The sequence below is a fragment of the Microcebus murinus genome, chromosome 27 (genome assembly GCF_040939455.1).
Source record: "Microcebus murinus isolate Inina chromosome 27, M.murinus_Inina_mat1.0, whole genome shotgun sequence".
NCBI classification, from domain to species: Eukaryota; Metazoa; Chordata; class Mammalia; order Primates; family Cheirogaleidae; genus Microcebus; species Microcebus murinus.
The window spans coordinates 780,565-795,156 of record NC_134130.1 but is presented as its reverse complement, the minus strand read 5'-3'; the positions used below and the strand labels follow the sequence as shown (position 1 = coordinate 795,156).

Here is a 14,592-nt window from a genome sequence, read left to right as displayed (position 1 = left end):
CCTCAGCCTCTCCAGTAGGTGGGACTACAGGCGCGCACCACTATGGCTAATTTTTGTATTTTGTTTTTAGTGGATACAGGAGTCTGGCTCTTGCTTAGGCTGCTCTGCAGCTCCTGGGCTCAAGTCATCCTCCCAATAAGTGTTGACATTCATACATGATATAAAGGGTGGTCCACTTTTATTATTTTGCATGTAGACATGCAGTTTTCCCAACATCATTTTGTAAAACATGGTGCCTTCTCTATTGAATTATCTTGGCACTGTTGTCAAAATTCATTTGACTATATATGTGAGTGTTTATTTCTAGGCTGTCTGTTCTATTCCATTGGCCTGTCTGTCCTTATGCCAGTCCCATGCTCCTTTGATTACTCTAGTTTAGTAATAAGTTGTGAAATCAGGAATTGTGAGTCCTCCCACATTGTTCTCTTTCAAGATTGTTTGGTACTAGAGTTCCCTAGAAACTCCAAATGAATTTTATTGTATTTTATTTTGACACAGGGTCTCTGTTGCCTGGGCTAGAGTGCAATGGCATCATCATAGCTCATTGCAGGCTCAAACTCCTCAGCTCAAGCAATCCTCTTGGCTCAGTTTTCCCAGTAGCTAGGACTACAGGCACATGCCACCAGATCTTGATAATTTTTAGTAGAGACAGGGTTCTCACTATGTTACCCTGGCTGGTCTCCAACTTTTGGCATCAAGAGATCCTCAGACTCTATCAGATCATGCTTCATTACCCTCTGACTATAAAACCAGGCCAACCTTCTTGTTCTGGGACACACTGCTTTGGGAATTATCACTAGTGTACTCTTTATTTGTGTCAAGTAATTAAGCCCCTTTACTATAGCCAACATGGCTACATCTATTGACTTACATCCTCCAAGTGAACGAATCTCTCTGTTTAGGAGATAATACACACTCTGTAGAGGGGACAGGAGGGTATGTTGAGTTCCCAGAGTTAAATTCTTAAGTGTCCCTGCCCCATCACCAGGTTCTAATACATTCTGGGGTCCATTTCAGCAGTCAGGACCTGGCTCCCAGGTTTGGGACTATGTTTGATCTCCTGAATGGGGGTTTGCTTGTGAACTGTGGGTGCAGCAGGCTGCCTATCTGTGCTAGTTCACATTTCTTTTGAGTCCTTTATAAAATATTGTAGCCATGCAATTCCAGTTTTTCCATACATTTAATCATTTTATTCTGTTTTTGGTGTGTTTTTATTTCCCTGGCTGAAAATGATTAGATTGAGAGAGAAGGTGTAAGGAAGCCTTGGCCAGGCTGCCAACAGCCTCATCTCAAATTCCTGACTCCTGGAGGCCAGGTGTGGCCTGGGCACCACTCCCCGCTCTAAGGCAAAAGATGGCTCCATTTGGACAGTGAATGTGGAATTTTCTGCACACACCAGTGACACCTCTCCAGGAAGAAACAGCAAAGGGCCACTGAGTACTATATGGAAATTCTGCTTAAATACAAATGTCCCCTGGGAGGGGGTGAGGTCACAGGGAAGGGAGGAAGCCCGCCCGGCCAACGGGCTGTGTCTGGAACCGGTCATCTGGCTCCACTTAGTGTAGGAACGTTTCTTCTGTCACTCAGTTCCCCAGGGGGCGGGACCTGGAGGACTGTCCAATCAGGGACAGCAGGGCGGGGTCGTGAGATCTGTCAATCAGACGCCTCGCCCGGAGGACGCCGGGAGGGCGCGGCGAGGTTCAAAAGGCCCCGGATTCCCCTTCCCCAGCCCGGCGCTTGGGTTCCGGCTCTGCACTCTGAGGCGCTCCGGGTGGGTCTGTGGCAGCGCTTGTCGCACTGTGACCTGAACTGGCAGCGGGAGCCAGAGGAGCCCCTGAAGCACCTGGAAGCTGGGAAATGGTGAGTGTGCGTGGCTGGGCGTCCCCAGACTGGGAGGCGGGGCTGTAGTGGACCAGGGCCTCTCTGCGGTCCGCTCTGGCGTCTGTGGACTGGAGTCGCCGCGGGCGCTGCTCGGCCCTCGGGCCCTCCGGCCGGCGGGGTGGGGCCGGGCCGGCAGCCGGGCCCCCGGGCGTCCCGTCCGGTCCCTGCGCGGCGACCCCGGCCCCGGCGCCCTCTCGGGGCGGCCCCGCGCCCGCAGCCCCGCGCGTCCCCAGGCTGTGATGTGGCAGCGGGAGGGTCCTGGGGGAGGGGCCGAGTCGGAGTGTGGGGGTCGTGCGTGGGCGGCGCTGCGGCCTGCGGAGCCCTCCGTCTCTTTTTTGTTCCAAATGGCGAACGTTTCCCCTCAGTCTTCCAAAAGTGCGGAAGGCAGGCTCTCAAATCCACCGCCCTGTCCACCCAAGCCAACGCCTCCTAGGGCTGGTTCCAGCTCCTTCCCAGCGTTTCGTAATGCTAACTTCCACTGCTCAATTCAGGGCAACAGTATCTCTGTCCCTAGGCTTTCTTTTGTTTCGTTTCTTTTTCTTTCTCTTGTCTTCCTTCTCTCTCTCTCTTTTTTTTTTTTTTTGAGACAGAGTCTGGCTTTGTTGCCCAGGCTAGAGTGAGTGCTGTGGCGTCAGCCTAGCTCACAGCAACCTCAGACTCCTGGGCTCAAGCAATCCTTATGCCCCAGCCTCCTAAGCAGCTGGGACTACAGGCATGTGTCACCATGCCCGGCTAATTTTTTCTATGTATATTAGTTGGCCAATTAATTTCTTTCTATTTATAGTAGAGACGGGTCTCGCTCTTGCTCAGGCTGGTTTCGAACTCCTGACCTCGAGCAATCCGGACGCCTCGGCCTCTCAGAGTGCTAGGATTGATTACAGGCATGAGCCACCGTGCCCAGCCTCTTCCTTCTCTTTCTTCTCTACTTTTTCATAGCTCATAGCGATCCTCCTGCTTCAGCCTCACAAGTAGGTGGGCTCGTGCCACCACGCCCGACTAGTTCTTTTTGTTTTTGGTAGAGTCAGGGTGGTGTAGCCCAGAGTCGTCTCGAACACTTGAGCTCCAGTGATCCTCCTGCCTCACCTTCCCAGAGAGCTAGGACTACAGGCATGAGCCACCACAACTGGCCAGTTTTCTATTTCTTTTTCACAGGTGGTGTATGTTTTTCTAATTTGAACTTGAGGTGTCTCCCTCTCTCTGGAATTAACTGTGAACACTAGCCCTGCTGTGCTGGGGCTCCAGCAGGAGTTGGTTGTGGATGTTTACATTGTACCTTTCCCAGGATTTTTTTTTAAATCCTGGCAGAGGACCTAATACCTAAGTATCAGACTGATGACCAAGTTTCCCTCTCACAGGAAACTTGTTCACGCTGGAAAATTCCTTGTGGCTCTTGTCTGACCAGTTTCCATTTATTCCTACCAAAATGGTGAATGCCAAGACAATCCTACCGAGAGAGCCCTGAGCTGGATAGAAATTCAGTTCAGGTGTGTGGGTCAGGTGAGACACAGGAGGTAAGTCAAGAAAACACAGGAAGTAACAGAAACTGTGTGTTAATTAGAGATTCCAGAGAGAAGGGAGGGTAGCGTGTGTTGTAAGCCAGGAGGTATTGAGGAGCTATCTGGGACCTGCACAAACAACTGATGGAAGAGGGGCAAGAGTGGAAGGGGAGCCCTTGGGCCTTGGCCTTTATTGGGCTCCAGGATATTGCCCAAGAAGATTTTCCCTGGTGAGTTCTATTAATAATTGGAATAGAAGAAGCAGGCATGAGTTCTCTGGCGTCACACTGTGACTCACAGGTGGTCACTGCTGCATAGCTGCAGTACCTGTGGGTTGTGGGGGACAGTGGGGTAAGTCAAGTATGTTTGTATCAAGTTGTCCCACAAGGAGGTGGTGACAAGGACATGGTTGTATAAGGCAGATGTCTGGATCAGCCACATTGAGGAAGTAGGAGGAGGTAGTGAACTGGAAACTGTCAAAGGTGATAAAAACTCTTTACCTGGTATGAGAAAATTAAACCCATCTTTAAAATGGATGTTTCAGTGTGGTACCTCTGATGCTAATAAATAAATATATGTATATACACACACACACACACATATATATATATATAAATGAGGCCAGGCAAGGTGGCTCACACCTGTAATCCTAGCACTCTGGGAGACTGAGGTGGGAGGATCGCTTGAGGTCAGGAGTTCAAGACCACCCTGAGCAAGCCCCAGACCCTGTCTCTACTAAGAATAGAAAAAGTTAGCTGGGTGTGGTGGCTCATGCCTGTAGTTCTATCTACTCTGGAGGCTGAGGCAGGAGTTTGAGGCTGCTATGAGCTATGATCACACTACTGCACTCCAGCCTGGGTGAAAAATAATAAATAAAATGGATGCCAAGATAACATAAAACTATAAGAATTCTCTACAACAGTCAAACCTATAATTAATTGATTATCATATTTGGAGATGATGAGTACACGATTCATTATTCTGTAGGTAATCATTTATTCCTGTCCCTTGTGTTGAACTGTCTCTCATTTCTGTCACTGCCTGGCAATACCTGCTCCACCATAGGTTCTTGTCCCTTAAGTAGATGCTCTTATTTCAGATTGGCCATTTTCCATTGGTTTATGTATCCATCACTCTGCTAATTCCATGTTCTCCTGATTACTGTAGACTTCAAAACCTTGATGTGTGTTTGAGAAAGAGCTTCTCTATCTTAGTCAAGTTACAACTGCTCTAACAGATTGCCATATACTGCATGCCTTAAGCAAGAAAGAAACATTTCTCAAACGTGTAGAGGGTGCGAATCCAAGTTCAAGCAGGCCAGATCTCTTCTAAGGACCTGCTTCCTGGTTTGCAGATGGCAGTCTTCCCGTTATATCTTCACATGGGAGAGAAAATGTCTGTAACGTCTGTCTAGTTTTGGTATTAGAGCAATGTTGGCCTTATGATATGAAGTAGGAAGTGTTACCTCAGCTTCTGTTTCCTGGAGGATATTGTATAGAATTGGTTTCATTTGTTCAATGTTTGGCAGAATTCACCAGTGAAACCATCTGGGCCTGTTGCTTTTTCTTGGGACATTTATGAGTTGTTGATTCAATTTCAGGTAGGGTCCTTCTGCCAAGCTTTTAAAATTCCAACCTCTTAGGGAAGACCGGAGCTTAGCAAATACCATGTTGTTTATGTAAACAGTCTAACCACTGTCAGCTCCTGTTTTTAGTTACATTGGTAGGGCCCATCCCTAAATCCCATGCCTAGATAACATCAATGCCTGAACTCTGTGAACAAGCATTTGTAAGGATGTGCAGTCTCAGGACTGCTAATGTTAACTCTCTTCTGTATAACAGGCAGTTGGACTTTTTCAAGACAGGAACTACAGACCCATTGTACAAATAGATATTAAGGGTGATCCAGGCAGATCATCTCACTCCCATAACTCAACAAGAGGCATGCTCCTATTCAGCTGTGACTTTACTGAACATGTTCAATTCCAGCATCAAAATTGTGGTGTGGTAGCAAATGAGTATTTACAGAGAGTAGTGGTCGGATTCCCAAGTCATAGAATAAATGTTGGGAAACTACAGTATTATGTGAAGTTCTTCTGAAGTGAGTATAGATCCCCAGTGCTGAGTTTTAACCTTCTTCCTCTACACACATGGGGTGTTTAGGACTCAGTGACCTTTGAAGATGTGGCTGTGACCTTCACTTGGGAAGAGTGGGCTTTGCTAGGTTCTTCACAGAAGAATCTTTACAGAGATGTGATGCAGGAAACCTTCAGGAACCTGGCCTATGTAGGTAAGGATGACATCATTTTCTCATTTAGTCAGTTAGCAAACAAGTGTTTCTTGGTCATCATTGCTATTTAATGATTTGCAATATAGAACATTAAAGCAGTTGACCCCTGAACAACTCAAGGGTTTGGGGTGCTGAATTCCTAAGCAGTTGTAATTCTCATATACCTTTTGACTGCCGCTAGAACTTTACTGCTTAAAGCCTTCTGTTGACAGGCAGCCTTACCAATAACATAAACAATTGATTAACACATATTTTGTATGTTATATGTATTTGATTCTGTATTCTTACAGTAAAGGAAGCTGGAGAAAAGAAAATGTTAAAAAGAAAATCTTTAGGAAGGGAAACTAAATTTACTATTCTTTAAGTGTAAGTGGATCATCATTAAGGTTTTCGTTCTTATTTTTCTTCACCTTGAGTAAGCTGAAGAAAAGGAGAGGTTGGTCTTGCTGTCTTAGGGATGGCAGAGGCTGAAAAAAATCCTAGTATAGGTGGACCTGTGTGGTCACACTCTTGTTGTTTAAGGGTCAGCTGTACTTTGTTGATAAGTCATGCATGGCTGAAATGTACCATGAATAAAAATCTGACAGAGTTCTTATAATTTTGTAGTAATGTTATTTATGGATCTACATTTTAGGAATAAAATGGGAAGACCAGAATATTGAAGATGAGTACAAAAATCCCAGGAGAAATCTAAGGTAATTTGCACTCACAGAAGAAATCCTTGTCCCTAGAGAGAATCCTAGAATGACAAGAAATCTTAAAAACAAGCAGAGAAGAAGAATAAGCCCTGCTTAAACATTATTTGTTTTTAGAAAATTTTTCCCCAAACTTATATGTGACATAGATATCCAATGTTTGCGATATAGTTCCCTTGGAAACTATAATCCTAGCACTTTGGGAGCCTGAGGCGGGAGAATGGCTTGAGGCTGGGAATTCAAGATCAGGCTGAGCAACAAAGCAAGACCCTATCTCTACAAAATGTAAAAAAATGAGCCTGGTGTGGTGGTGGGCACCTGTAGTCCTAGCTACTTGGGAGACTGAGGCTGGAAGGTTGCTAGAGTCCAGGAGTTTGAGGTTGCAGTGACCTGTGATGATGCCAATGTACTCTTCTCTATCCTAGGCAACAGAATGAGACCCTGTCTCAAAAAATAAAGAAAGAAACCTCATATAAATATCATTATCTTGATAAGAGCTGCATTTACCTTGCACAGTATTCAGTTTATTCATGTTTAAATAATTGAAACAATGGGTCGAGCCTACATGTTCCACTATAATGTTGAAAATGTAAATATCTGTTAAGAAAGATGAGATCATTTATAAACAAACCCTTAATAATGTGTTTCTCATTTTATACAGAAGTCTTATGGTAGAGAGATTTTTTGAAAGTAAAGAAGGAAGTCAAGATGGAGACACCTTGAGTCAGATTCCAGATGATATTGTGAACAAGAAAACTGTTTCTGGAGTAAAACCAGGTGAAAGCCGTGTGTGTGGAGGAGGCAGCAATGGTCATTCATCTGTTAATCGCTGCATCAGAGCGGACACTAGACACAAACCATATGAGTTTCAGGAATACGGAGAGAAGCCAGATACACGTAAACAATGTGAGAAACCCTTCAGTTACGGCCCCTCCTTTCAAACACATGAAAGGCCTCACACTGGAGAGAAATCCTTTGATTGTAAGGAATGTGGAAAAACCTTCACTGTCCGTGCAAACCTTCAAAAACACAAGATAAGGTCCAGTAGAGATGGACCTTTTAAATGTAAGTTGTGTGAGAAAACCTTTAATTTGTATTGTTTATTTCGTATACATAACAGATCTCATACCGGAGACAAAGTATATGAGTGTGAACAGTGTTCTAAAGCCTTCACTAATTTCCATTCCTACGTACAACATGAAAGAGCTCACAGTGGAGAGAAACCCTATAAATGTAAACAGTGTGGGAAAGCCTTTAGTTGTGCCTTTTTTGTTCAAGAACATGAAAGGAGTCACACTGGAGAAAAACCCTATAAATGTAAGCAATGTGGGAGAGCATTTTCTTTCCGCACGTGCTTTAGAAGGCACATGATAACACATACTGGAGACGGACCTCTTAAATGTAAAGTGTGTGGGAAAACCTTTGATTCTCCCAGTTCATTTCAAAGACATGAAAGGGCTCACACTGGAGAGAAACCCTATGAATGTAAGCAGTGTGGCAAAGCCTTCAGTCGTTCCAGTTACTTTACAGTACATGAAAGAATTCATACTGGAGAGAAGCCATATGAATGTAAGAAATGTGGGAAACCATTCAGTTGTTCCAGTGCCCTTCATAAACATGAAAAGTCCCACACTGGGTAAAAACCCTATGATAGTAAGTAATGTGGGTAATGTGGGAAAGCATTTTCTTATCTGAGAAGCTTTCAAAGACACATGATAACACACTGCAGATTGACCTCATAAATGTAAGATATGTGGGAAAAGCTTTGAATCTCCCAGTTCATTTCAAAGACATAAAAGCACTCCCACTGGAGAGAAACCGTATGAATGTAAGCAATATGGCAAAGCCGTCAGTCATTCCAGTTGCTTTAGAATACATGAAAGAATTCATACTGGAGAGAAACCACGTGAATGTAAGAAATATGGGAAACTATTCAATTGTTCCAGTGCCTGTCATAAATATTAAAGGGTTGCAAACCCTATGAATGTATGGAGTGTGAGAAAGCATTCCGTTATTTCAGTTCCTTTCATAGACAAGAAAGGACTCACTTGAAGAAAAGTCTATGACGATAGAATATGTGGGAAGTCCTTCAGTATTTTCATTTACTTATAAATACCTGAAAGGATTGTCTGTCTTAAAAAAATAAAATAGGTTGCACATGGTGGCTCACTCCTGTAATCCTAGCACTCTGGGAGGCTGAGGCGGGAGGATTACTCAAGGTCAGGAGTTCGAAATCAGCCTGAGCAAGAGTGAGACCCTGTCTCTACTAAAAATAGAAATTAATTGGCCAACTAAAAATATATATAGAAAAAATTAGCTGGGCATGGTGGCGCATGCCTGTAGTACCAGTTACTCAGGAGGCTGAGGCAAGAGGATCGCTTGAGCCCAGGAGTTTGAGGTTGCTGTGAGCTAGGCTGATGCCACAGCATTCTAGCCTAGGCAACAGAATAAGACTCTGTCTCAAAAAAAAAAGAAAAAAAGGGGTACTTGAACTTGCATGTTTATCTCAGCACTATTCACAATAGCAAAGGTGTGTAGTCAACTTAAGTGTCCATCAGTGGACAAGTGGATAAAGAATGTGTAGAATATACACAATGGAATACTATTGGATCCTAAAAAAAAAAGAATGAAATCACGTCATTTCCAGCAATGTGGGCGGAACTGGAGGTGATCATGTTAAGTGCAATATGCCAGGTGTGCCTAGACAAATACTGCCTGTTCTCACTCATGTGGGAGCTAAAAAGCTTGATCCCCGCGATATAGAGAATAGAATGTGAGAGTGGAAGGGGGAAATGAAGAGACATTGGTGACTATATACAAATTTATTCCTTATTTAGATTGAAGGAATAAGTTCTAATGTTTGAAAGCCCTAGACTAGGGTGACTATAATTAGGAAAAATATATTTTATATTTCAAAGTAGTTGGAAGAGAGGACTTTGAAATGTTACCAGTATAGAGAAATGATAGATCCCAGAGATGATTGGTACACCAAATACCCTGATTTGATCATTGTACATTTTGTGCATGTGCAATACTCACATGTACTCCATAAATATGTAAAATATTATGTGCCAAGAAAAGAAGACTGGGTGTGGTGGCTCACACCTATAATCCTAGCACTCTGGGAGGTCAAGGCTGGTGGATCACTCAAGGTCAGGAGTTGGAAACCAGCCTGAACGAGACCCTGTCTCTACCAAAAATAGAAATTAATTGACCAACTGAAAATATGTATACCAAAAGAAATTAGCTGGACATGGTGGCGCATGCCTGTAGTCCCAGCTACTCTGGAGGCTGAGGCAGAAGGATCACTTGAGCCCAGGAGATTGAGGTTGCTGTGAGCTAGGCTGACACCATAGCACTCACTCTAGCCTGGGCAACAAAGTGAGACTCTGTCTCAAAAAAAAAAAAAAAAAAATTATGTCAGTAATACTTTGAAATCTAGCATTTCAGATGAAACAATTCAGTATAACATATAGATTTATTTTTGGAAGAAAATGTCACTTAACCATTATGTCACTTACCGCAACAGGACCTTGTTAAAACTGAATTTGTTATCAAAGGCTCCATAAGGAAAAGATTATTGGCAGACACTGCCCTGCACTTACCACTCTGTCAGATAGTGTTATGAAACTCATGTGAAAGCCACATTGCCTAGATTTCTTGTTGAGGAAAGATGATTGAGAAATTAATGAGAGGTGGCTCATAAGATTATTATATTATTGTATCGCCCAACATTGCTATATTGAAGACAGAATTGATTTCAGGAGTTTTGTAGGGCTTTGCCCTGAAGAAATATATGAACTGGTTAGTTTGCATATGAAAGCTGCCTCGCCTAGGGAGGAATATCAGAGTTCCAGGTATCAATGCTATGCCTTCTAGGAGGCTTCTGATATCTCTATCCTGTGGCGTCTCCCTGTTCTTGAAAGACAAGGCAGGTTTATACTTGGGGACTTGGGATGGGATCCTGAACAATGAGCGCCCAGCCCAGAGACGTACCCCTGCGGCTAAGAGCAAATTAGCATAAAGAGCTGAGCTTCCTGCTTGTGCCTGTCTGTCTCAATCCACAATAACTAGATAAAAGAAATATGGAGCCCCTATATGTCTGTATTACTCTTCTGTTAAATAATAGTTATCACTTAGAAGTTAGTCCTTGAAAGATTTTGTAACCATTTGTTCACATAGATAGAATAGGAATTTTTAGAAGCCCTTTGTAAAAACCTTTAATCCAAACCCAACTACCTGTTATTATGTTTATGTAGATCTGTTACTCCTGGAACCCAAACTACCTGTTATGTAAATCTGTTACCCCTGGCAACCGAACCATCTGTTATGATGTAAATCTGTTACCCCTGACAACCGATAACTGGTATTTGTGATTATAAAACCTTTGTGAAACTTTGCTCCTGGCCCAACAACTGACCTGGTTGTCATGGGGACCCCTGAGTACCCTCGCTTTACGCTAATTTCTTTATATAAATCTATAAAACTATACCTTTGTCTCTGTGTATTCTTTTATCCCCATTCTATTTCCTATTAATTTCTTATCCTCTGTGATGACCCCTACCTAAGGGACCTGATTTCTTGCGGGGAGAAGTAGCTGATCTTCCCACAGATTTGCCTGTAATTGTAGCTCTGCTGGGATTGGAAGGGCCTACTTGTGCAAACCACAGAAACATCACTACTAAGACAGCAGTAGCAAACTAAGCTATGTTAGAGTTCTTCTACTAATAAAAGCAATACACCTTGCTTAGTTAAGCTGATAGCTTTTCAACCACTAATGAAAAAACAACATACACTTGAATTAAGAGCTGCTGGCTTTAAAGTTCACAATATTGTAAAATATCATCTACCACTTTAGCAATATATAGTGAGAATATATGATGTCAAGTTTGATATGCTGTAAATTCTTAGAAAGAAATGTAATATGAAATCAGCCCAACATTAGAACCATACTTGCCTAAAACGAACAGTTTTCTTAGCATGCATCTGAGTTGATTAAAAATGAAGAAATTTTTTGCTAGTTTAAAGGAAGAGCTAGATTTGGGAGCTGAATGCCAGGGAAACAAGAGCATTCCAACAAAACAGAACAGTGAAAAATCAAACCATAGAAAATGAAAAATTCAGGGCATGTTGGAGGAATGGGTGTAAAACAAAGATGTGGACAGATAAGAAATAAGGCTGAGGAAGGTCAGGTTTAATCAGTCACACAGGATCTTGAATGTTGGCCTATGGAGCCAATGGGAGGAATTAAAGCTTTTTCAACAAGAAGTAAAATGATCAGAATTGCAATTTTAAAAGTCTTTGGCTGGGGCAGTGGGTCACGCCTGTAAGCCTACTATTCTGGGAGGCTGAGGCAGGAGGATCCTTTGAGCTCAGGAGTTCAAGACCAGCCTGAGCAAGAGCAAGATCCCATCTCTACTAAAAATAGAAAAATAAACAGGGCGGGAGCCTGTACTCCCAGCTACTCAGGAGGTAGAGGCAGGAAGATTGAGCCTAGGAGTTTGAGGTTGCAGTGAGCTATGATGATGCCACTGCACTCTAGCTGGCTAACAGAGTGAGACTGTCTCAAAAAAAGTCTTTGTTGGGGCAGACACGGTGACTCATGCCTGTAATGCCAGCACTTTGGGAGGCTGAAGTGGAAAATTGCTGGAGCTTAGGAGTTCAAGACCAGCCTGGGGAACAAGCAAGACCCCATTTCTACAAAATTTTTTTAAAACATTAGCTGGGTATACTGGCGTGCAACTGTGTCCCTTGCAACTGGGGAGGCTGAGGCAGGAGGATCGCTTGAGCCCAGGGGTTCAACACGGCAGTGAGCTATGATTGTGCCACTGCACTCCTGCCTAGGTGAAAGAGCAAGATCCTGACTCATAAATGAATGAATGAATGAAAATAAATACATAAGTTTGTCTGTCTTGGTTTTCTTTGCTACCTCCTCTTCTAGAATTAGAGAGTTCTAGAGAGTTCTAGAATTCTTTTCTTTCAGAGCATTCAGTTCATAATCATATACTCATTAGTTGGTCATCTTTCTGACATGAATAGCCTGGCACGTAAGTGCACCACAAATATTAGCTAAATGAATAAAGAACAATTATAATAACATAGCAGCAGTATGGAGTATGGAATACAGAAAAAGACATTAACCACGAGGTTGCTGCTATGGCAAGATGAAGACCTGCAAGATGAAGATGAAGACCTGAACTATGTCTTGAAAAAAATGAGGCTATAAATGGCAAGATAACCAATTTAGAGATGATTAGGTGAAGTGATGAGGAAGAAAAAAGAACCAGAAAGTTTTGAGCCACAGCCACTAGGGGGAAAAAGGGTGGGCAGGTTTTGGAAATGATTGACTGGAAATACATTTGAAAGCAGGTGCCAAATAGAAAAAAATGTTCCCCTTCCCTATACACCTTTCACCCGAAAATCATCACAATCCCATTCCTCCTCTTATAGCTCCATTTCTGATGCCATTCTTTAGGACTCTGCTCTAGAAGTATCAGTTCCAGACCAAAGGTAAATGGTGTTTCACTCCAAACTTCAGACTTTGTAACTGAAGTTTACAAGACATATTGTTGCATACCCACTTCTGCTTATAGGAATGAAGCTTCCTCCCCACCAGACTCAAAGGGCCCCACTTAGGAATGTTGCTGGGGACCTTGATGGCAACATTCCAAAAGCCACTGTGCACATTTGTATAATACATAGGATTGAGCAGACATTGCTGTCTTCCTGTACAAATACTGAGCTGCACTCTAAGAAACTACTGGTACCAGCATGCAGTGTGCTACCAGCACCCCATGGGGCCCAGCTGGCAGGTTCTGGATTTCATGCTATGGGCTGATTTCCAAAGGCTTCGTGACATCCACTCTGGCCACTTTCCAATCCAGTTTCCTATATTCTGCTTGACATTATCTCCAAAAACTATTTATACTTGTAATAGGAATCCTCCTAAAATCTCACATTCAAGTGGGACACTTTCCAAAATTACTTTTAGTTATCTGAAAATTTAGTCATGTGCTGCAATTGGATGGGAAACAAACAAAATAATCCCAGGACGTTTTGAGTGAAAACAAACAGTAGTTCTGCCCACCAGATTTTTCTATGCTAGAGCAATGGATGTTGTAAGTACAAATTGAAAAACAATGAGTGCTATTCCAGTGTTCAGGGAGAGAAAACATGCGCATGTGCTATATTAACGACGAGAAAAGACTAAAACACCATTATCCTCTTAGGAAGCAGGTGAACACCCTGCAGTGGGCAGCAGAGCCTGAGGCCAGGGGCTCCAAGCTGAGGCCAGTCTGGAGGCTGCAAAGGGAGGGACACGGGGCTCCCCTTGGGCTCCCCAGGCAGCCTGGCCTCCCTGCCAGGGCCTCCAGCTGCCCAGGACAGACACAGCAGAGTGTGACTCTGAGAAGTCCCAGGGCACTGGACAGTAGGGGACCCACGAACAGGTGTGGTTGGGGGGTTCATTGTTTCTGAGGTTGGACATCAGGAGTGTGGGGCCATTTTCTGGAAAGTATTTCTGTTGTGACATGCATAGGGTCACTGCAGTCAGGCTGTAATTTCCATGTATGAAGAAAATCTTTAACAGCCAGTCTCAGAGAAAAAATAATTTGGATTGTCTCCTGGAGAAAGGGTTTATGAATTTATCTATGGGGAAAAAAGCCAGATTGTGTAAAATAATTTTAAGGTATTTACTTTGAGCCAAATTTGAGGACCATGACCAGGAGCCACTTCCAAGAAGCCTTGAGCAAGTAGACTTACTATGGTTAGGTTATAGTTTGGTTTTATACATTTCAGGGAGACGGGTTACAGGTAAAGTCATGAATCAATACGTGGGAGGCATACATTGGTTAGGTGGGCCATCTCGAAGCTCGAGGGGGGGAGCTTGCAAGTTACAGGTAGCTTTAAAGATTCTTTGGCTTATAATTGGCTAAAGACATGAAGCTTTGTCTAAAGGCTTGAAATGTTTCAACAAAAGGAGCTGTTATCAGAGGTAAGCCATGGGACATAGAATTGTGCAGTGCCCAACTCACACAACAGTACTCAATAGCCACACTGACCCTAACCCTCACCTCCTTTTTGGTGGCTGCTCAGAAGCAGCATTCAGGCAGCTGGAGGGAGCTAGAGCCTGGGAACAACACTTGGTGCTGGGGAGTCAGCATGCAGGGCCCCAGGTCTACACTCAAGCCCCACCTGCTTAACGGTCTCCACTACTGTGACAGTCTTCCCGG

General features: G+C 43.5%; 1 protein-coding gene across 2 annotated transcripts; it reads left to right on the top strand.

Annotated features, from left to right (window-relative positions):
* Window positions 1–1,665: 1,665 nt before the first annotated feature.
* Window positions 1,666–10,849, top strand: LOC105885436 (uncharacterized). 2 transcript variants are annotated; one of them, XM_075998263.1, is made up of 5 exons: window positions 1,666–1,860; window positions 3,237–3,392; window positions 5,540–5,666; window positions 6,301–6,361; window positions 7,023–10,849. In XM_075998263.1, the coding sequence occupies exons 2-5, from the start codon at window positions 3,312–3,314 to the stop codon at window positions 7,999–8,001; spliced, it is 1,248 nt and encodes a 415-aa protein (XP_075854378.1). In that variant the 5' UTR covers window positions 1,666–1,860; window positions 3,237–3,311; the 3' UTR covers window positions 8,002–10,849. The 2 variants fall into 2 exon arrangements, with proteins under 2 accessions (XP_075854378.1, XP_075854379.1); XM_075998264.1 differs by lacking the exon at window positions 3,237–3,392.
* Window positions 10,850–14,592: the final 3,743 nt, after the last annotated feature.

What these genes read in the sequence shown, in the direction of transcription:
- LOC105885436 (XM_075998263.1), top strand. Translation starts at nt 3,312, where the DNA reads ATGCCAAGACAATCCTACCGAGAGAGCCCTGAGCTGGATAGAAATTCA. An exon ending in GGTCAGGTGAGACACAGGAG is followed by an intron (nt 3,393 to 5,539) that starts GTAAGTCAAGAA and finishes TGGGGTGTTTAG; the next exon opens with GACTCAGTGACCTTTGAAGA. An exon ending in AATCCCAGGAGAAATCTAAG is followed by an intron (nt 6,362 to 7,022) that starts GTAATTTGCACT and finishes CATTTTATACAG; the next exon opens with AAGTCTTATGGTAGAGAGAT.